The following is a 21734-nucleotide window of genomic DNA, read 5'->3' as shown; positions in this document are numbered from 1 at the left end:
TTCTTTCGGGTCACAGTCACAAACGAGTCCTTTTTTAAAAGTGAGTGGAAAAGTCCCTCCTTCCTCTCTCTCTAAGCGAATAGTGCAGATGGTAGGATACTCTCTTTCTTCCCCTTCTCGCTCAGCTTTCAGCTTCATTGTTTTTTTTGCTTTTTTTTTTTGTTTTAAAGAAAGGATAAAGGTTCCCTAAGCACAGGACAGATAGCTGTGATGGACAGGAGGCTTGGCCGGTGGCCGAGGCTGTGCTCCGCCCCTTTCCCCCCCCACTCCCCCTCGCTCTCTACCTAACTCTGCCACAGAAATCGGACCTGAAATCAAAAAAGGTCCAGAGCCCCTTCAAATGTTTACATAAAACTACATGCAAGAGCAAAGTAGGCTCTTTCTCTCTCTGTCTTTCTCCTTGTGCCCCCCGGTCCCCTCCCCCCATCCTCTGTCTTCCTCTCTCCATCCACTCGTCGTCCCTCCGTCCGCTCATTTGCTCTCCAGGTTGTAGCACTGCGTCTCGCCCCGCTCCCTGCCGTCGTAGCCGGGCAGAGGCTGCCCGTATTTGTCCACGCACCAGCAGTAGCCCCGCCTCCTGCCTTTGGATGGACGGCACTGCAAAAAAAAAAAAAAAAAAAGAAGAAGAAAAAAGAAGTGGTTGAGAAAGTATAATGAATATACTTGTTTGCTTTTACTAAACACTGTGCAAAGATGAACATGTACAGCCTTCAACAATAGTTTGCGCTGACAGGTGGCAGCAGCAAGGCGTGGACTCAACAAGCTGCGACTTCCACCTCTAGTTTACCGCAGAGACGAAAGGCTGGAAAGTAGCGGAGGACTCACTCTGAGTCGCACTGTGTGAAAACAGATTAGCGTTTCCAAGGTGAGGAATTACCCTGACACGGCTTTATCAACACCATCTCCAACGTGCATGTGTGTGTTATAAAAAGACTCTATCTCTCTCTGTTGGCTTTCAGATTTCGGATGCTTGTCAGGAGGCCAAGTCATGCCTCAGCAGAACTCCAATAAGACAAACACCTCATTGATCACGGACAGGAATGCCCTGCTGTCTGGAGCTGCCTCCCAGCTTTTTTTGTGCAGGAACTATCACAGATAAACACAGCAGACGATGCAGCTGCTCGCCTCGTGAAAGACGATAATAAATGTATCAAGATCCGAGCGGGAGGGTCTCGCTCGGGCAGGCCACGTGCAACCAGCATGCCGCGGAGTTTGTCCCTTCTATGGGCTGTTTATTTATCGGGCTCCAGACCAGTGGGGGTAAACGATGAAAAAGCAGATTATTTTCGATAGAAAGGGGCAGGCAATGAGGAACGCACTGAGTGAGAGTGAAGGAGTGTGAAGGTAAACACGGAGTTGCTAAAATATTTGCCAAGGCCAGTTGGAGGGCTGCAAGGAAACCAGCGCTGCTATTCTGGGAAACTGGCAGACACTCAAAATCATCTGGAGCTGATTATGGCCTGCGCGTGCACGAGTGCACATGCATGCACGCACATAAACACACATCAGCAAACATGCAGGCGCACACAAACAAGAGTTGTATCTACTGTACGTATGCATACCCCCCACCTGCACACATGCACACGCAGTAATATCAGATGCCCCACAGGGGGCAGTCCACAAGTATATATAGTTGTCTCTGCACACCAGAACGCTGGATTTCAATTGAGGTTTAACTGCTTACTTTGAGCATGAAAAGAACAAACTTGTGGATTTTAATTTGACTACAAATCCCTTGCTTTACCAAGGAGCCACTGGTCCCTATTCATTTCTGTACGATATGAAAATCATCATGAGACTCTTGAAACTTGCGTGACTTCTACAATCATAAAACATACACAGTCTACATTCATTCTTCTCTAAGTAACAGAAAGCATGCAATTTTCTTAAATTCATCTTCACCACCATGAAATGTGGACTTTAGAAAAAGTTGAATGTAATGGATCAGTTAAAGCATGTTTCGTGAGCAATCTTTATGTTAATATCCTACAGAGATGAAGGGAAGCCAATGGCTGCCAGGGACATTACATTGATTTTCAGGTAAGGATAGAAAACCTGCAAATACACTCGTACGTATGCAACTATGTATTGGTATTTGACAGTAGATCACATCCGTATACTATCGAGGCTGTAGGTCGCTAACAAACGACACTGGTCATTCGTCAAAATAACCAATATTCACATTGTCAAGCAACCCTCAATGCATTACAGATTTGGAAGATGCTGGCCACGGTGCATTTAAAACAAATATTTTCTCATCAGCAAACATTGGGAGCGATGTGGTTCAGTGTCATGCTTGAGGAAACTTCCCCTTGTGGACAGGAGGAGCTGGGAATCAGACCACAAACCAGCTCGGAAGTGGATGGCCGAGATACGATCAGTTAAGGAGCAAATGGGATTTAATAGCTGCTTTTCTGAAGAGCTGACGAACGCTGACACTGGGGATCAGGACAACGCTTTATGGGGACGCGCACCATCTTGTGGTGTCGTGTCAGGACGCCGCTGGTGTGTTGGCTCACATTGAAAACATCGTGTTGGCTCCGCATCTTCAAACAACAGTCAACATCGGTGTCTGTAGGGCATTGGCGCTCTTTGCAAGAATTGCATAAGTAGATCGGTCCACTCTCACGTCTGTACGTCCGGTGTGGAGCGTTAGCCGGGAGACCACTAGCCTAGCTTCGCATAAACACTATTTCCAAAGTGTAAAAAAACACGCACTCTCCAAGTCTCAATAAACTCATCTGCTTAAATGTAAAAACAACATTTTGTGGTTGTGTGCTGTAACGGTTTTAGTAACTTCCTATAGTTTTGTCCTCGCCTTAGAGCGCCACCTAGTGGGATACTGCCAGATGGTTGGATTAAAAAAAAAAGGAAAGCCAGTTATTTTTATATGCTCAAGAATTGACATCAATAAAAAAACAATCATTTAAATTCATAATTTCAGTGACCACGTTTATATCACTACATATTATCTGGTGGAGACAAACAGTGTTGCCTAGCTTTTCATTCATAATGGCAGGCGCCGATGGGTGAGGGTATTTATTTTAGTCATTACAGATAACAGCAACTCACAGGTTATTTGTTTCTCATTTATTTGTGAAGGTGGGTCTTAAGTAACAAAACTTTGAGAGCCCGTGCACTATGCTACTCCCTCCAACTCCCTTTGGAGATATTCTCCAAAATAGGCAAAAGAAAACTCTCCTAATACTCTGGGACTGCGTTGTAGGCGGCTGCGCAGCCACGCAGAGGCAGACAGACAGGCTTTAGAGTGTGACCAGGTGTCTGTTTCCGGCATAGTCAACATCCACGTGCAGCCTGAGCGCATGATCAAAGGCAGCTTTATAGAGACAGAGGCCTATTAAAATACCTCGCCAACAACTCCTGCAACAGTCTGGGGGGAGTACGCAGCCCAACACGCCCTATTCTCACACGCTAACATCATCGAGATGTTCTTTTCTGTTTTCCTCCTTCTCTTCTGTCTTACTCTGTTTTCGGTCTCTCCCTTCTCTCCTCCCTCCATTCCCCCTCACAGTGCCATCGTCTGAGTCTGCGGCCAACTTCTATTTTAGCCCTGACCCAGTGGACAAGACTGCGGAGAGGAGCTTAACATTGTGTTCCTCTGCTCTGGTTAATGATGATGGAGTCCTGCCTGTGTGTGTGTGTGTGTGTGTGTGTGTGTGTGAGGGTTGAAAAGCCAAAGGAGAGGCGGAAGGGAAGAAGGAAGAGCAAAATGTGCATGTGTGCATTCCCCTGTTGCTTGGCTACCTCTGAATTTCCGCTCAGTCTCTCTTTCATCTGAGAACTATTAGCAGTCATCTCAAGCAATCCTTTCTTTACTGCTTCAATCTACACACACACACACACGCACACACGCGCACACACACACACACACACACACACACACACACACACACACACACACACACACACATTAGAGAATACCAAAGACCTAAACGTTTTGCTAAGGAAAGGATGCCAGATTTTTTACGCGTTTTGTTGTGAACATTAGTTTTACACTGGTTTCCTTTTAAAATACAAACCAATCCTGGTAAACTGAAGGAATACCCAACCACAAACTAATCTACACTCACCACCTGAGGCTCCAATAGTGGCTTTTCATAAGTTTGTACTTTGCTTTGTACGGTGGCGATGATGTATTCCAACAGTCATCCAATATCACATGCCAATCAAGCATATTTCACTTCGCCTGCAGTGCTTTGTGTAAAAAATAGTGACAAATCACGGATGAAAACAGCTAACTGTGTTCGCAACAAATGGAAACCCCGTTAAACTTTAAAGAAGAAAATAGCCACTATTCTTTAAAAAAAAAAAATGTTTTAAAACACATAACATCAACATACATTTTTATCTCTGTAAGAATTCTTAAGAAAATTATAGAAAATGATTTTATTCTAAGAATTGCGATCAAGATACGTGGTGAGTGAGGTATCTAAATAAAAATGATCTCTGATATATCTTTGGAATTTCTTGACTACAAATGTCCTCTGAAGGCTCTGTTTGAAACACAAACAGACAAATGAATTGAAACAAGTGAATGACGCTGCAATAACATAAGTCCTTCATTGTTCTTTTACTATAAAATTGGCTTGCCTCTGGAGTTTGCGTTAGCGTCAACTAACTAGTATACACTAACTAGTATACACTCCATACACTAACTTGTTAGTGTATGTGGGGGTATTATTCAAAGGTGCTCACTAATCCGAGCACAGAGTCTGAACCGTGGATCTTGTGGCCCTTATTCTCAGCCCTACAGCCCGGACACTGGCCCTGCGTGGTCCACATGGCCGTCACTTAAAAAAGCCCATTTCACATTTATAATGCCACCTTTATGGGGTGTGTATGGGTGTGTGTTGTGTGTATGAATGCGTGCTCTTGATGCCGGTCTTTATTGCTAATAGCAGCGCTGCTGGGCTTTACGGACATTAAAAAGAGCCTGGTCTGACCACAGGATAAACACAAGTTCATAAAATGCAGTGTGTGTGTGTGTGTGTGTGTGTAAAGGGACGCACATATATGTATTTGTGTAAAAGAGGGTGCTTCTGTGTGTGTGTGTAAAGGGGCGCACATATATGTATTTGTGTAAAAGAGGGTGCATCTGTGTGTGTGTGTGTGTGTGTGTAGCATTGGGAGTAGCTGCAGGATATTGCGTTTTCTAAAAAATGATTTAATGAGAATCCCAGTGAATTCAACACCAGAATAATTTGTTGTTTGTTTTAGAAGGAGCCACCCAAACCTTAAATCAGGAGCCTACAGAATCAATATCAGTTATGACTGGAGGTGAAGAGACACGAGAGGAACTTTTTAAAATGAGACAAATTTAGTCGCAACAGAAAATGAATAAATGGCAAATCTGATTACCATCCAAGTAATTTATCAACTAAAAATATCAACTTCCCATCAATCCCAAGGACATTGTTAGATTACAACATAAAGGTCTCTTAAAGCTGGAAAGGATAATCTGGTATCAAATGACTAGATCAATCAATAATGATAGTGATAATTAAGTAAAACATACCATGATGGGTTATCAAACACTTTTTAACATAAACTGAAATATATCTGAAAAATCAAGCAATGAATAGTAAAAAGACTCTTTGATATTATAACTCCTATTTTTAAATCCTCTCACAGATACCCGTGTTAAGACACATATACTGATGTAGTGTCACTGGTATTGAAATATATGACTATTTTACAAACCAAAAAAACAACTTCATATGCCCAAGTGAGAAGGAAGGCGAGGTGGATTAGACATCCAGGGAGGGAACAGAACGAGGGAGAGACAGAGTGAAAATAGATGTCTGGGTCCCCGAAGGTTGGCCAGTTATTATAAAGCCATTGTGGTCAGTGTGTACATTTCCACAGATCCTTCTGAGTCACGCTCAATAAGTCAGTCCTTACGGGCCTGGCACTGTCAGGGGGAGGAGGGATAAGGGTACGCAGGCACCTGGCTCACATCCTTAACCCACTCTTCATCCTCCTCCTCTTAACACACACGCACACACACACACACACACTGAACTCTGAAGGAGTACACAGAGAGACGCAGACACTGTCGTTTCATTCACAACCCTTGCAGGGTGATTCCTGGCCAAACAAGGAAGGACAAGCCAGGTGGGCGGAAGGGCAGGATGGACAGAATGATGGAGCAGGCAGGCAGAACAAAAGACGGGTGGATGGCTGTAGGCAGGGCACAATGGGGGTAAGGGTGGGTGGGTGAAATGATGAATAAGAGAGAGAGAGAGGGAGAGAGAGAGAGCAAGAGAGGGGGATTTGAGGGGTGTAATGAGTGGGTCAGTGTTGGGCCTGCATGGCCTGAACTGGGATACTGGGCCAATTCATATAACTGCTGCTAAAAATAGCTTTCTGTGTAGCCGAAGTAGGGCTAACGCTGCTCAGCCGTCTCCTACAGAGCCGGGCCGCTCATATTACCAGCAACATGTACACTGAAAACCACACACATACATGCTTGGGACTTTTCCCTCGTGATAGTTGACCCTTCAAACAATATTCTACCACCCAATCAATCCTTCTAGTATTTAAACGGTAGTCTTAAAAAAGTATTGGAAAAGCGGCGGACAATTTCAAGAACTTTCCAAAACACCAATTGCATAAACAAGCGGTTGATCAGGTGTGCAGAATCGAGAAAGCTGGCCGCTCTGGAACAGCTACAAACACTTCAAACGTGGTCAGATGACACACTGCACACACCATTCGGCCCCTGGGCCTTCATCCACTTCTTCACAATCCAGCCGTTTGCTCAGTATATTGAAATAATCATTGTTTTCCTCAAAACATAGCTGAATAAAAGCATGCACCGTGAGCAGCTTAACAACCCACTAGGCCACCGTCACAAGTGCCAAATGTGGAGAGCAACAAATGACAGCAGTGGGTGTGCAGACATATTTTGGCAGAACACAGTATGCTTGCCACATACTGAGCATAGAATGCGGAGTGGACTTGAAGGAAGGCAAATTATGCTGCAGAAGTGGTTTCACAAGTTTCTATGATCATGCTGATCCTTTTTTCTGCTGTGAAAACCCATCACGACTGGAATCCATTATAACCGACATTAATTCTAATCCCACCACAGTTGCCTTTTCTTTTCCAGGAAGCCAGAAACCTTATTAGGAGTTCAGGACCTTTTTTTCTGTATTCTGACCGGATCAACCTGCTTCCAGTGTTCCCGTCACTGCCCAACAAGAGTTAGTACTTTCTGGTGGCCCTGCAACTATCGCTGCAGAGTCTGCAGTACTACTTACTGTCACAAGCTGATTAAACACAAGCCTCAAAATTGCTTCAACATCTGCCTTCATTTAAAGTAAAAGCAAGAAGTGGCTCTTATATCGCCATGTGGAGTGGGGAAGGGATTAAAACAATAGCAATGCAGCTGAGTTCCTGCACATAGCCTAAAATTTATAGTTGTTATCTTTCCTTCCTGGAACTACTAACTGGATGTGTTAGTTCTCAGTTTAATTCCTGGTACTATTTGTCAGAAAAAGAAAGGTGAGACTACTGGCCACCTTTCAACAGTTTGTGAGTATTGGGTATTAAAAGAATTTTGACGTGGGAGTCACTTAAAGATTCTACAACAGCTTGTACCATGTGTATGGTTATGGCCCTGTTTTCCTCTGCTCAGTGCTTCACCCATCCACCCCCTCAGCCCTTGCACCCCCCTCTACCCCCCCCCCCCCCCCCCCCCCGGCTGCCTTCTTTTCACAGTATTGTCACCCTAGACGGTTCACACGGTCTCCTCTTCGCTGTGTTTCCGGTCATAAATCTCTGCAACACACCGTGAAGGCACATCCCCTCGGTTGGATTTAACACAACACCCTGCACCCCACCGGCCCTCTAAGAAAAGGGCAACAAGACCTGGCACACTGCTGCACACATGCATACACACACACACACACACACACAGACACACACACACACATACATTTGCAGATACACACTTAGACCAGAACTGACACTTTTTCCTGGTGTGTTTGTATTTGTTGATGAAATCCAGGAAAAGAAAAAGGAAGTGTCTGATTTTAATAATAATAATAAAAGTAAATACGAAACCGCACTTTGGAGACTTTGGGGAAAGAGTGAGGTAGGAATCTGAGAGGATGATTTTATTGTGTGTGTGTCTGTTATGGCTCGAGTTGGTCTCTGACTCATGGTGCTTTTTTGGTGACTCATGTGTTTCTCAGAACGGGCTCTAGCTCTGAGGAATCCCTCCGATAAGGCTCCCGACCGCAGAAAACGGGATGGCGGTATTTATTTGACATGCTGTAAGTCTCAGCAATGCCCCGCCACACCTCCCATCCTCCATGCACCCCCCCCCCCCCCCGTCTTACAAATGAGCAGGCTATGGGTGGCCCAAGTCTGCTGTACCACGGACAAGAAAAACTAAACCAGTGACAGCCTGTTTGTTTTTTTTACCTCACCAACAGCACCCCACACCTACACACCCTCACCAAAACTACCGCCATCAAACAAGCGCCATACATACACTCCCCTGCTGCCACATCTACCGTGCCACACACACTCCCAGACCACATTCTTACATCCCTACCCCCCACACTCTCCCACACCACACACCCACAAACACACCTGACCGACTTCATTTCCTGTGAGGCATGAGTCAGACGGCTGCAGTGCATTTACCGGAGTAATACATGGTTATTAGCCATTCTGATAATATAGTGGTGATGTGGCTGTCAAGGCAACCTGAGCTGCAAAAAAAAAGAGGGGTGGGAGGGGGGATTGTGCATGTGTAGGTGGGTGGGATGAGTCGGCAGGGTTCTTTGGAGGTGTTCAGGCATGCGGTGGGTCTTTTTGCCTGTCCGCAGGTGTGTGTGTGTGTGTGTGTGTGTTTAAGTGTGTGAGGGAAAATAATAGATGAAACAGCAGGGAGAGCCATTCACCTGTTTTTTCTTGTAGAAGCCTTTTCTGTCACAGTTGGGTATGCGGAAGCCTCTTGGGTTGAGCACGTTGCTGATTTTAAGACTGCTCAGGATGCTCTCCATCTCCCGCCGACACGGCCCCTAGCAACACGGCAAACACACCACGATGACGCCAGTGTTACACACTCACCCTTACACAATCACACACACAAGGAACATGAGGAGTGCAGTTATAGAAGTTAATGGTGAACATCACTCTATAAATGTCAACCCCCTGGACCCTGAATGTCCCATTAACTTCCCCCCTTTTAAAGTAAGAAAAGCATTTTTCCCAGTGTATGATCAAATAATTTGTTCAAACACATCCTTTGAGCAATACATATATATTTATATATATATATATAACTGTGGATTCATGGCTGTGACATCATATCAAAATACATAATCTTAACATATCTTTTTTTATGCAAAGTCTGGTATTTTTTTGTTAACGTTTTTTTTTCTTGTGAACAGCGCTTCAGAGATGAATGACCCCACTGAGGTTAAGTCCTAAAATTAGATGTCAACTTTCTGGAAAACATGGTACCTTCTTTGAAAAAATACAACTATATTTATGTTTTTTTAAACTAAAACATAACTTAAAAGGCACCCTGTGGAGTGCTTGTCCACAAATTGCTCTGCAGAGCAATGTTTTGTTGAGCGCTTCCCCATACTGTTTGTATCTTGTCTTTTCCTGCACACTGCTGCACGCACGCCACCTACCACATGTTGACAGTAATATGCATTCTTGCCAAAAGCAGTCTGTAAGGTTTAATTCCAACACATGAGCCTTTTTCTCAGCAGATATTTTGACTTGTCAAAGTAGGAAAAGCACAGATTTAACTAAAAACACCAACAGTGGCTCTGTTCTATTCAGGTGTCCAAGTGGGAATGACAGTGAGCCAGCATGAATAATACCAGAGCCCTGAAATCAAAGCAGCTTTTTAAATGTATTATTTACACCTGCACTTTTTCCAACTGTGACTAATCAAAATGTCTTCTGTGAAAAATGCCACTTGCCTCAGCAGGTGATTTCACTGAGTTCCCCTTTACTAGGAGGGCTAATCACTGGGTGGAGTCTCGGGAAATACAGAAAACCTGCAGCCTGATTCGCCTTGTAGTTCAGGTGCCAACCATGAACAGTTGCAACAGCCAGGGACCTTTGCTGCATGTCATGTCTGTCATCTTAAGACAGCCATAAACATGTTGTGAACCTCTGCATCTTCACAATTAAAATACCACTTATACATTTTCAGATCCCTTTGTAATCACCAACCTTGTGATTAGTAATTGTAATTAGATGTGTGTCCCCCTCTGTAACAATTACATGTATTCTGTAATTACATAAAGTAACTCCATTACATACATACGAGTAACTCCCCAATACTGCACACAGTGCAGTGCGTGGGTTACCATCATGTTATGTCAGTTCAGTGGTAGCGCTGTCAAAAGTATCCTGACAAGACAGATACACGAGGCTGCACTGCGTCATAGTAGACGTCACTCAAAAAGGTCAACATTTGTGAAGGTGGCAGCTAAGGTAAATGCTCTACAACGTTAGTTAGTTAGCAAAGTAGCTAGCAATTGAGCAGGCGAAGTTATTAGCTAGCTAGCTAGCTAGCTTGCTTTTAAGTCACTCATTGTGAAACTCTTCTTTATACCGGTTATGTTTGGTTCGAAATGTACATTTTCAAAACACTAATGGTTTCAAATTTGATTTTTTTTTAACAGATAAATGTTGCCTGCAAAATACAAGGTAGCTAGAGCTAACTAGCTAGCATGTCTTCTTTCAGCCTCTCAATGACTCCCTGGGGTCACTATCGCTATGTGATTTGCGTCGAGCTTTATTAATTTAATGTTTAACTTTCTCCAAAGTTAAACGTAGCCAGAGAGCTAGCTTACTTCCAAAAATGTATTAGCGAGCTAACGGGTTTCAGCCAAGACATCTAAGTGACTTCTAACGCTTGTTGGGCTCATATAACGTGGTTGGTAACGTACGTAACGGCCTTTTTTAACCAAGTGACGCAGGTCGTTTATTTTATTTCACAGTCAACAACTGTCTTTATGAACCTGCCATTAGCCTTCTAAATAGCATCATTATAACATTTAAAACAGACATCCCATTGCCTCTTGGTGTGACTTACATACTCGGTCTCCCTCTTGTTCTCCAGGGAGAAGTTGTGCATGTCCATATTGGCTCCTCCTGACACCGATTCCACCTTGTAGCTCTGAGTCTTCTTATTCTGATCCTTCTGGATCAGCTTGTTGTGCAGCGGAGGCCTGGTGTCCATCGAGCCCCGGCTGTGCCCACCCTTCACGGTCGCCACGCCGGGCAACACGGTCACCGGCGCTTCAGTCGCGTTGACGCAGCCGTCTACCTGATTCCCAGCGCTCTCTGAAGGGGGAAAGGTAAGCCATCAGTTTCCAGATCACATAATATAACTGTTTTAGGTGATTGTCTGGGTCTCTTTTGCATCAATTTTAGTAGTGAAAAAAAATCTGATTAAGCACTTTATTGTATTTTTTGCATTAGACCAGGTCTAGATAAAAAAAAAAACACACACGCACACACACTGTAGTAACATTTGTCAAATCTGAACTAGGATACCCTTATCTGTCTTTCTTCGATCTGAATACAGAAATAATAAAGGTTTTACAAATCTTAAACTCTAGAGGCTAATCTAGTCCAGATTTGGTGTGGTTTTTTTAGTCTTCAGTAGACTTGATTAACAGTAAAATCTCCCATCTATTTGTTTAGATGGATAAAATAAAGCTTTTATAAATCCTAAAATGGGTTTTTAACAACCTTAAAGGGAAAATGTGCCACTTTTTTATGTGGATGCCCAGTCAATGTTGATGGTAAATGTAGTCAGCTGAAGCAATAAATTCCTCAGTGCGTGCTATATTGACTGAGAAAGCTGAGTGCTCCTGCTCAAATAGTCATACCGGCAGTGCCTACGTGTACCAGGATGCATTGCACACAAGCTTCTGATGCCAGGAGAATCCCTGCCAGCTATATCCTCTTGCAAGGCTAATGCAGCTGCAGCTGCAGCTTCTGCCTCTTTCTGCTGCATTTCTTCAGCTGTATACTCAGCTCTAGTAAATATGGCTGATTGCCTGTAGTCAACTCAGCTTTCTCGGTCAATATAGCATGCACTGAGGAAAGTATTGCTTCAAGCGACTACATTTACTATCAACATTGATTTGACATCCACAACAAAGCTGACATATTATAATTGTGGTATAACTCTGATGTGATGTGAATCAACACCTAAATATCATCATAACTTACTTCTTACTTTTGTATTCTGATCAAATATTTTGATGCCAGCACAGAGAATTATTGACTGACTAAGAGAGGCGAGTTTAAAAGAGGTGAAATAAAGTTAGCTCATGGCCTTGTGGCTTGTTTGGAGCCGGAGCTAAAGCCAAGTAATAAACAGAAACATGACGATTCCTTATCCGCAAATTTCCAAAATATGCCAAGCAGACCAAGAGATAGTCACAGAGAGGAACTGGGTGTATACAGGACTTTTTAACAGACACTGGGAAGAAGAAAATGGTGTGTATGTGCTTGTATGTGCCGGGTGGGGGTGTAGGGGATTGGGCCTAAAAGAGGAGGAGGTTAGGGCAGTAAGAGGTAAAGTAGGAGATGAGGGAACAGATATATTAATAGCCTGTGGTGCTGGCAAAGATTCCTGTCAAATCGTTAAAGACCGAGTGGGCACAATCTGACTGAGAAGAAGTGAGGAGGGGGCTCCAAACACTTCTCCTTGATATAGGAGAGGACCAAACCCCCCCGCCATGTGCCACCCGGATGGCCATGCCACCACCCAATTGGAGGAGGGAACTGAGCTTAAAGACATCCCGAAGAGGCAGAGGGACGATGGGAACACACATGCAGCAGCACACACACACACCCAAACACAGTCTCAAACCGTTAACTCAAAGCAGATTTTGTGTTCGAGCGCTGCGGTGAGGGTGGCAGAGGGCATGTAGGGGTGTAGCTCATGTGGGCAGGCAGGCTGGCAGCCCACCCTTTCTCCGTGACAACCTGATCAATTAGTGACGTGATGCGACTCCAGTCTCCCAGGCTCTCCGAAACTTAGAATAACAACATGGATGTCAACAACATGGACTGCAACAAGACAGCATCAGAAACCAACAGATGCTCTTTGACCTGATATAGCCTCCACACGGTTTTTCTGAACACTGCAAAAAAAAAAAAAAGCCTGTAAATGTCCATAACCGAGGACAGAAATATTGAGCCTTTTTAAGATTCCTGCAAGAATTAATTTTTATTGTCAATATAAACTTTTATATAACCTCTCTAGGAAGTCTGGGGCGTTTTAGATAAACAGATTACGCAATTTGTTTGTATAATGGCACAGGGGTAAACAGCACAAACTGCGGTGAGGTGAGCTTGTTAATGTCTGGGAGGAGAGGCTGCTCTGGAGCTTGGGACTGATGGTGGTGAAAACCACTGGGCTGTACTTACACAATCTGACCAACAGGGGCGCTTGGGATCATTTACTTCATGTTTAACCCTCTCCAATAGTGGAGATACTGGAAATAAGGATGCATTGATACCTGTCTCATTGTCGTCCTTTAATGTGTTCTGCTTTGCAGGCCTGACAAGGGCTATAAAAGGAATCTCTTTGCTCCCAAATTAGAAAGAATAATGTTAGTTTTGTCTTAAATGAGATGCTGCAAATAGAGATAAGTGCATACAAATGACAGAGAGAGAGAGAGAGAGAGAGAGAGAGAGAGAGAGAGAGAGAGAGAGAGAGAGAGAGAGAGAGACATATACAGGCTGAGTGACAGGATGTGAAAAAGTAAGACTGCAAATGTGTGTGTGTGTGTGTGTGTGCTAGTGGATACATAAGAGAGAGTGTGTGTGTGTGTGTGTGTGTGTGTGTGTGTGTGTGTGTGTGTGTGTGTGTGACAATGTGACTGGCACACCACACATTACTGTGGCCAAACCAAATAACCAGGAAGAAAAAAACACACAGAGGCTGCTGGAGGCCTGACGTCAGCAGTACCTAAACACACAACAGTGTGTATTCACATGTAGGTGGCATGTGTGCCGTTTCACCAGTGTGAGCAGCATGCATCCATTCACGCAAAACACAGTGCAGATATAAGGTCTGCATGCAATGAGCATTGAGGACTCATGACTTGTGAGTGTGTACTGCATTTGAGCGTGTGTTGGTTGCTTATGGGGAACTCAGAGAAATGATCTCCCCCTTTGCCACACACCCGAGATGTTTTGGCACACATCCTGGACCAGGAAAGCAGCAGCACATATTTTCATGCTGTGTACAAAAAAAAAAAAAAAAAAATCCACGAGCTTTACTTGAAGGAAAATAAGGACATTACAGAAGACAAGGACATGGTCTGCGCTCAGCTAAATACTGTATACTTACAGTATGTATGTGGCATTCCTTAACTATTGGTTTGAAGGAGCCAGGTCCTGTATGTGTGTGCGCGCGCGCGCGTGCGTTAGGGAGAAGGAGCAGTGTTGTGCTTTTCTTGAAACAAACAATCTACAAACCCCAAAACGACAATCTTTTAATTCCTTAAATTGAATCAGCCATTTTACGCATGATGGTCCACAACTGTGCGCGCATGGAAAAAAACGGTGGCCGCCTGGTGGGAAAGCAACGGTAAATTGCTGCATAAACCTCCGAGCCATAACTGGTGTTATTCACTGAAACTTTCAGGAGCCGATGGGATTTGTTTTAACCCATGCGAACTCATCACTGCGCAGTGTCAACCCCTCTAAAACCCCACGAACGAAAATTGTGTTTTACATTGTGGCAGGGTGCAAAACAGCCCATAGAATACATTTTACGCATGTTTGTTGTGCGCCTCAAACCTTCATTAGATCAGTCTACGCATCATGATTTCATCCACAGTAAATACAACGCACTTAATCGTTTTTTCCATGCGCAGGGAACTCCCGAACCTGGTCAACACAGAGCGACACCACATGGGTGAAGCGCCTGTCAAAGCCACTAAATAACAACAACACACACACTTCAAAAAACGCATCAAGATTGTCCACAAACCATGAACAAGCGCAACTGAAAACAACGCGTCTCACCTGCTTTTTGCGCCGGGATGAGAATGCTGTTGAGTTTTTTGGACGCGGCGCTGGAGCACGCTCCCCGTCCCTCCAACAGAGCCTGCAGGGGTCGGCTCTCCCCCGGCTGGTGCTGGCAGGTCAAGCCGGAGCCGCAGCGCGCCGTGTACACTCCACACGCCTGTCCCTCGCCGAGAGCGCACGTCATGCAGCAGCCGCAGCCGGGCTCCCTCACCCGCTCGGCGCAGTCCTTCGGCAGCGGCTTGCACTGCAGGAGCGCCCCGGCGTCGCACGGCTCGCATCGGACCACCGGCCCCACGGTGCCGGCAAGCCGGGTGAACGCAGCCAGTGCGGCGGCCAGACAAAGCACGCAAAGACCGGGCATTCTGCCGATTAAGCTGGTCACAAAGGGACAGTATGTGAGTTGTCACGCAGGCTTAAGGGGACTCTCTGTGACACAGCGAGCCGGTTAGCCTTCTCCATCTGTATTTTCATTTACGCGAACTTCTCGTTTTATACAGGCGGAAAAAGAGCCAACAAGTCACACCCTCCTCCGTATGAATAATGTAAACGGAGAGCCCCGATATGAGGGAGAACTCCGAGGAGAGAGCTGCTCAAACGTTCAACTCTTTTAATCCCTTATAATAATTTACTAAGGACTCTCATGCGCACGCTGATCCGACAAAAAAAAAGCAAAGGTGTTTGATTCCTGGAAATTTGGCCTCGTGTCAAAAGACAGGCGAGCAGGGTGAGCTGCAGATGGCATGTAGCATGAATGTGTTGGTTACTTTCCTCTTGCATTTGAGTAATGTTAATGTATTTGTGATGTTGCAGATAAGGTGCACAGATGCAAATTTCCAACAGAAGAGAAATATGCTGCACCGGGGAGGATTTCTTCTGTGTTGACTGTTCCCAAACCTGTGGAGGTTTCCACACCACTGGCCACATCCCCTGCTGACATCAAAGGTATGTGAGCGAATGCCATTGGTAGTACCCCCCACATGCAATACTGATTCCTCATTCCTCTGGGCAGGTGTGTAGGTGGCCTCCATATTAACCCACTAAAACAATAATTTCTTTGCATATAACTTGAGCATCTGTGTGACCACATGCTCAGTGGTGGGAGCAGCCAACGGGGTATTGCTTTACTGTTCTGGTTTGTAGAAGCTGCAGTGTTCGAATGCACATGTCAGTCAGGACATCGGCCTCAGCTACCCGCGCACGTGCAGGCCAGGCTGCATACCTGACCCTTTCGCCCTAGTAGTTTCAGAAGCGCTGCTCACCTTTCACATACCCTAAGCAGACCTGGTGATCTGGCACTTTGCATTGCTACCCCCCCCCACAAGTCCAAGCATCCAGACCGCCCCTGCACCTTCCCTCATCTATGCCCCCCTCGACCCCACAGGATTTCAAATTATTAGAAAGAAAATGTTCAGATTCTGCAGGCTCAGCATCGCCCCCCTGTCCAGCATATCCTCCTGTTCTGCAATAACAAACGCGAGAGGGGGGTACACACTGAGAAAATAAACCAATCAGTATCGGCCATTGTGTGATTTCTACCTCAGAAGCAGAAAAAGTGTTGAGACTGCATTATAAAAAACAAGCAAAGGGTAATGAAACACCCCCGGAATAGCAAGAAAACGTCTCCAGCTAAGATTAGTTTTCTTATTACTTGACTTTTTTTCTATTTCTGCATTTTTTCATGTCTGAAATATTCCGCTTCTGACCTTTGGCTTGTTTATTGTCTGCCTGTCCGTCCACGGTATGATTTACCAAGCACCCTTACCCTTTAAACTACTTCAGCAAAAAGACACTTTTGGGTAAACTGTGCCCCCTTTGTGTGAATACAGTACAATCCCAGTTTAATTTGTCATACCATAAAGGTGACAGGGTTCATCCTGATGTGCTGTTATTGTTTCCCTGGCCGAAGATGCTAAACCGGTTTTCAGACAATAAATAAACAGCCTAAATGGATGTGACATTCTCAAATTATTTTTTTGCTCAATCAGATATCATGCAATGCAGAATAGGGAGCAAGTGGTAAAAGTCAACCAATGGGGACGTAGCGTTAACTTTTTCCTGCATTTGGATCCTCCAGATCTCAGAGTCGCTACAGTCCCTGATAATTTGCCTCAGGGCAGTTTGGGTGTAATAAAAACATTAAAATTAAATCAGACAACTGCTGGCACACCGTGTTGCAGTTTTAGCGAACAGAAATCAGAGCTACTATTTATCTACTCGACAATCTTGTCTTCATTTTGCATAATGCACTTTTGTCTCTCACCCCTTCTGTCTTCTCCCCATCAAGGAAACTATTAAAACTTCTTTATCTATTGATCCCTCTTTCGTTAAGGCGTCTCTCTCCCAGTCAACATTCCTCTGCGTTACATTCCCACAATGCCGCACATTTCAGGCTGTAAATCATTAATTGGAAACCCAAAGTCAATGAAGGTCCTCAGTAACACTGGCACAATGCACTTTATAATTTGAGGTTTTGTGGGAACGAAAGGATCTGGACAGATTTATTTGTTTCCTTCCTCCACAAGTGATTTGAGCAGCAACTTTTCTTGCTGTGTACATGAGTTGTATTCATATGTGAGCTACGCGATCAGCACTCGCTGCACTCACTGGTCGTGTTATGACCTCCATATCTATTCGGTCAAAAAGTGGGTTGTTTACATGCATCATGTTGACCGGACTGTTATTTAGTGCTTCGTCAGTTGGAATTCTTAGATGGTCGATCTGCGAGTCGGCTGACAGAAAATTACAAAAAAATGATTTCAGACTCATGAACAAGGCCAGTAAGTTGACATTGAGTTAAGATTTTTGTCCAGTAGTAATTACTACAGAGATATTGTAACATGGTGAAAGCATTAAAAACTACTTTATCTGGACGTTTAACTGCAACATTATTGTTGACAAAGTTGCAGAAGGAAGCCACTCTGTGAACTTGGATGGATATTAACAGAGTATTTTTTAAACTGTTGCCTGCTTCTTCACATGTTTTCCTTGAAAAATATTTCCGTGCAGGATTCAGCACATTCCAAGGGGCTGACAGATTTGAAATTAATTAGACATTCCCTTAAGCAGCCAAATGGAGGCCTTTTTCTTATCAGTGTATTTTAACTTGGTAAACATCCTCATAACACGAATGAAATGTCTCAAGATAGTCTGCTTTGTGTCTCACTGCCTTAATTGTACACAGTCGGGTTGCTTTTCCTATCGGGAGCAAAATTAAAATGTAATTTAGTTGAATGATGTTGACTGTGGCTTACGGGGGAAAAAATCATAAATAATATGTTCTGCCAGCTTCGTGTAGAGGAAAATCATTTGGTGCTCTTTAACTCAGCTGGGGTGCTGACAGCCAGGACAGGCCTCGTCCGTCATGGGGGACCATGAAGATCGGCTAATGAAGCGGGGTCCGTCTTGAAGGCCGATACTGTAATTGCATCTGGGATGTTTTGGTGCCTTTAATCGTTGAGACTGTATGCATGTAGTAAATGTAAATCCACTACAAAATATAGGGATTAGTTGAGGGATTCTAGAAAACGACTCGTTCCATCATAATCAGAATTGACATCAAGAATTACCACCTAATACTTCAAACTGCTTCTTTTTTGTATTTTTTTTTACTTTAGAAGAGCAAAGGAGATGGGATATAACCATATGTAGGATGCCAACTTGGGTGGTAGACATCTGCCTTGTTAACCACCATCCTCAGACCCCATTAATTTGCCTGTTTTGAGGTTACGACTGACAGTTGAATAATTTTCCAGAAAGTTCAAGGCCTGTAGTTGTTGTTGTAACTGTGTCTAAAAATGGTTAGAATTTCCCTTTAGATTTTCTGTCGATATGAAGCAGGTAAACAACTGTGTAAACACAGCCCTGTTTAGTTTTTATGTGTTTTCCACCATGGATAAACCTGAAAGTTTCCACATTTTCCCTGGGTGACTTGAGTAGTTCCTGGAAAGCACAGAGATGACTTTTGAGCAAATATTCCAGAAAATATAAGCATTCTCATTATAACATTTGAGACTTCTGCAGCACAAGTTCAGTTATCACCCTTTTTCTAGAGATAATGGTGCAGCTTTTATTGAAATCTATTAAATGCCACGCACACTTTTAAAACCAGCTGCTCTTTATTGATTGCTGTAATGAGCGCTGCTCTACAGGAATGAACTCTTCCTGTTATATCTGTTTTCAATAAATTGATGGAATGAACATGGCCCGACCTCTCTCTTTCACTGTCTGCATGACATGGTTAGAGAAACATCTGGAGGCGAGCAGAAGAAGACAGAAAGAGAAATGTCCGGAGCTAGAAAAGTGAAGAGGGAAAAAAAGTTAACATTCGGTTTTTAATCAAGAGAGCTGCATGTGAGCTGCAACGAGAAGCGAATAGGTTAGGGTTCAAGCATGTGTTATGATGTCTTTGCGGTGAAATCTGTGCCATTTGTTTGGGCTGGCAGCTCTCAGCAGGAGGTCTGGGTCCTGCCCAGCAGAGGCTCTAATTGGTCAAACAGGGAGTGTCGTACCCTGGATTAAACTCATGCCTGGAGGCCAGGTATGGCATACTTGGAAAGATCACAGTCATGTGCTTGCAGTCGCCGACTGTCTTTGGGTCAGCAGTCCTCCCACGGCTGGCCCGGGCAGAGGGAGGAGAATGAGGAGGAGGAGGCTGCTACGGGAAGGAGGTACAAGGCTAGACAATCTCGCCTGGCGCTTCAGGTTGAGCAACTCAAGTGACACTTTCCTGAGAATGGGCCAATTCCAGGCTACTAAGAGGATCAGTTTCCCCTTCCTGTCCTGACACACATACACAGCTAGCACTGCTCACTGTTCACCAGGCACAGCCGCTTCAGACACTCTTCCACGCTTTCCAAAAGACATGCAGCCCTGCAGCATGGACGGGATCAGAGAGTGTTGTCACTGCAAAGACAAAGTCCTCACTAAGAGGATTGACATCTTAAACCTAACTCTCACAAAGTCTAACTGTAACCAAAGGTAGGCAGCAGGAAAAGGCCAGCAGTATAGTTCCTCTCCAAAAAGACTAGAATAGATACATCCATCCATTTGATCATGGTGGCTATTCGACCAGAATAGAGTTGTATGGAAATTATGTTTGATGGAATGAAATGGGATTGAGATTTGGAAAAAAGCCTGAAGGACAGAAAAGCATGACCAAGTGGGTGAGAGAGCCAGAGAGTTGTCTAATCTTGGATCTTGGAGTGGCGAGCTTGCACCGAGCCTCTCACAAGTAGATGTTGGGTATGTGCTCCATGTTCATAGTCAGTCATACATCTCACAGGCAGATAGACTTGGACCTAAGTCAGACTGCTGCTCTAGTCAATACGTTTTAATATGGATTAAATTGGCATGTTTAATGTGATATATATGTCCCTCTTGACAAACCCACACAAAGTAATTAAAGAGACAGTATGTAGTAAGGCTGTTGGAACGAACTTCGAGAATTGAATATAATTCGAATAGTAAAAAAATCAGTACTATAGCCTTCCATTACTGCCGTAGCCTATAGCATCAGCTAACAACTAGACACACAAAAAACACAAACGAATGTGACTAAAGTGCTTATATTGCTCTACAACACTGACTGTAAAAGGCAAGAGGTCTTGTCCGGGACGTCCACCATGGGCTGATGACAAAGTTCGGTAAAAGTCGCTCTCCGTGAGCTCCAGGCGGGACAGTGGGACGTGGGCGCTCCCCGGGGGAGAGCCGGTCTGCGTATGCACCCTGTGCGTCCGGAAGCGCCTCTCGCTGAAGTGATCTCCTTTCATTCACGCTGGCTCTGAACGAAATCGCTTTTAGGCATCATGTCCCTCCACGGCGGTAACAGTCTTCAAAATGGCGGAATGACATGGAAGCCTTCTGAGTATTTACCCGTTCTATGTGAATACAAATAAGACTTTCTTCACTAATGAGGATACATCAGATTATTGGCAGAGGTTTTATACACTTATGAGGACCTATTTATGACCTATTATGACCTATTTATGAATTACACACTGTCCCTTTAAGTGATTCTGCTTCGCCCTACAGTTCTACAGAGCATTTTACTGCCCTTCAGCTGTGTTTTGGTTTTACGGCCTGCAACTTTCCTGCTCTGGTTAACTCTCACTCATGTTAGGCAATCAGTCGAGCACCAAATAGCAAACACTCCGTGTTAACAAGAACTGTAGTGGTTTGGACAAGATATTTCCCTCAAGAGTTAGCAGAAACCACATTAGGGTGACCAGAAACATGACTTCAAATGAATGCTAATGTTATCCCATGTTTGCTGGATGAGTAAGAGGAACAGTTTGCCCACAAACTCTCCATTACAACTTCAGTCAAGATTATACCCAAATGATTATTTAACAATATATGCCACAATAACTACAAAATCAAATACATTTCTTTGTCAAATACATCAAAATCCAACATTTCTTTTTTTCCTGGAAAAAAAACATGACCCGTAGGTTATTTATATCAGGTAGTACGACCAATTACAACCAAAAATATTTTGACTCCTATCCATCCATCAATCTGCAACTTTTAATGGCACAGAGCTAGAGAAGGTTGTGAGCTAATCTTTTCAACCATCAAATCAAATTCCTTCCAGTCCTGTCCCACCTGCATGCCCTGTTTCACATTGAAATGTGTCGCCGTACGGAAGACTCAGACCTGAGCATGTGTACTTG

At 44.2% G+C, this 21734-nt stretch overlaps 1 protein-coding gene across 1 annotated transcript; it reads right to left on the bottom strand.

Annotated features, from left to right (window-relative positions):
- Positions 1 to 382: 382 nt before the first annotated feature.
- Positions 383 to 15615, bottom strand: igfbp3 (insulin-like growth factor binding protein 3). The gene is made up of 4 exons (XM_084011659.1): positions 15061 to 15615; positions 11099 to 11349; positions 8937 to 9056; positions 383 to 597 (listed from the first exon to the last, which is right to left on the bottom strand). The coding sequence occupies exons 1-4, from the start codon at positions 15422 to 15424 to the stop codon at positions 472 to 474; spliced, it is 861 nt and encodes a 286-aa protein (XP_083867785.1). The 5' UTR covers positions 15425 to 15615; the 3' UTR covers positions 383 to 471.
- Between the last annotated feature and the right edge of the window lie 6119 nt (positions 15616 to 21734).

This window comes from Eutrigla gurnardus (genome assembly GCF_963514095.1).
Source record: "Eutrigla gurnardus genome assembly, chromosome: 6".
Classification (NCBI taxonomy): Eukaryota; Metazoa; Chordata; class Actinopteri; order Perciformes; family Triglidae; genus Eutrigla; species Eutrigla gurnardus.
This window is presented reverse-complemented; position numbering and strand designations above follow the sequence as displayed.

Coding starts and splice junctions, on each gene's coding strand:
- igfbp3 (XM_084011659.1), bottom strand. CDS start 15,424: ATGCCCGGTCTTTGCGTGCTTTGTCTGGCCGCCGCACTGGCTGCGTTC. Junction 11,350..15,060: donor CATCCCGGCGCAAAAAGCAG/GTGAGACGCGTT, acceptor TTCCCCCTTCAG/AGAGCGCTGGGAATCAGGTA. Junction 9,057..11,098: donor ACAAGAGGGAGACCGAGTAT/GTAAGTCACACC, acceptor CCGTGTTGCTAG/GGGCCGTGTCGGCGGGAGAT.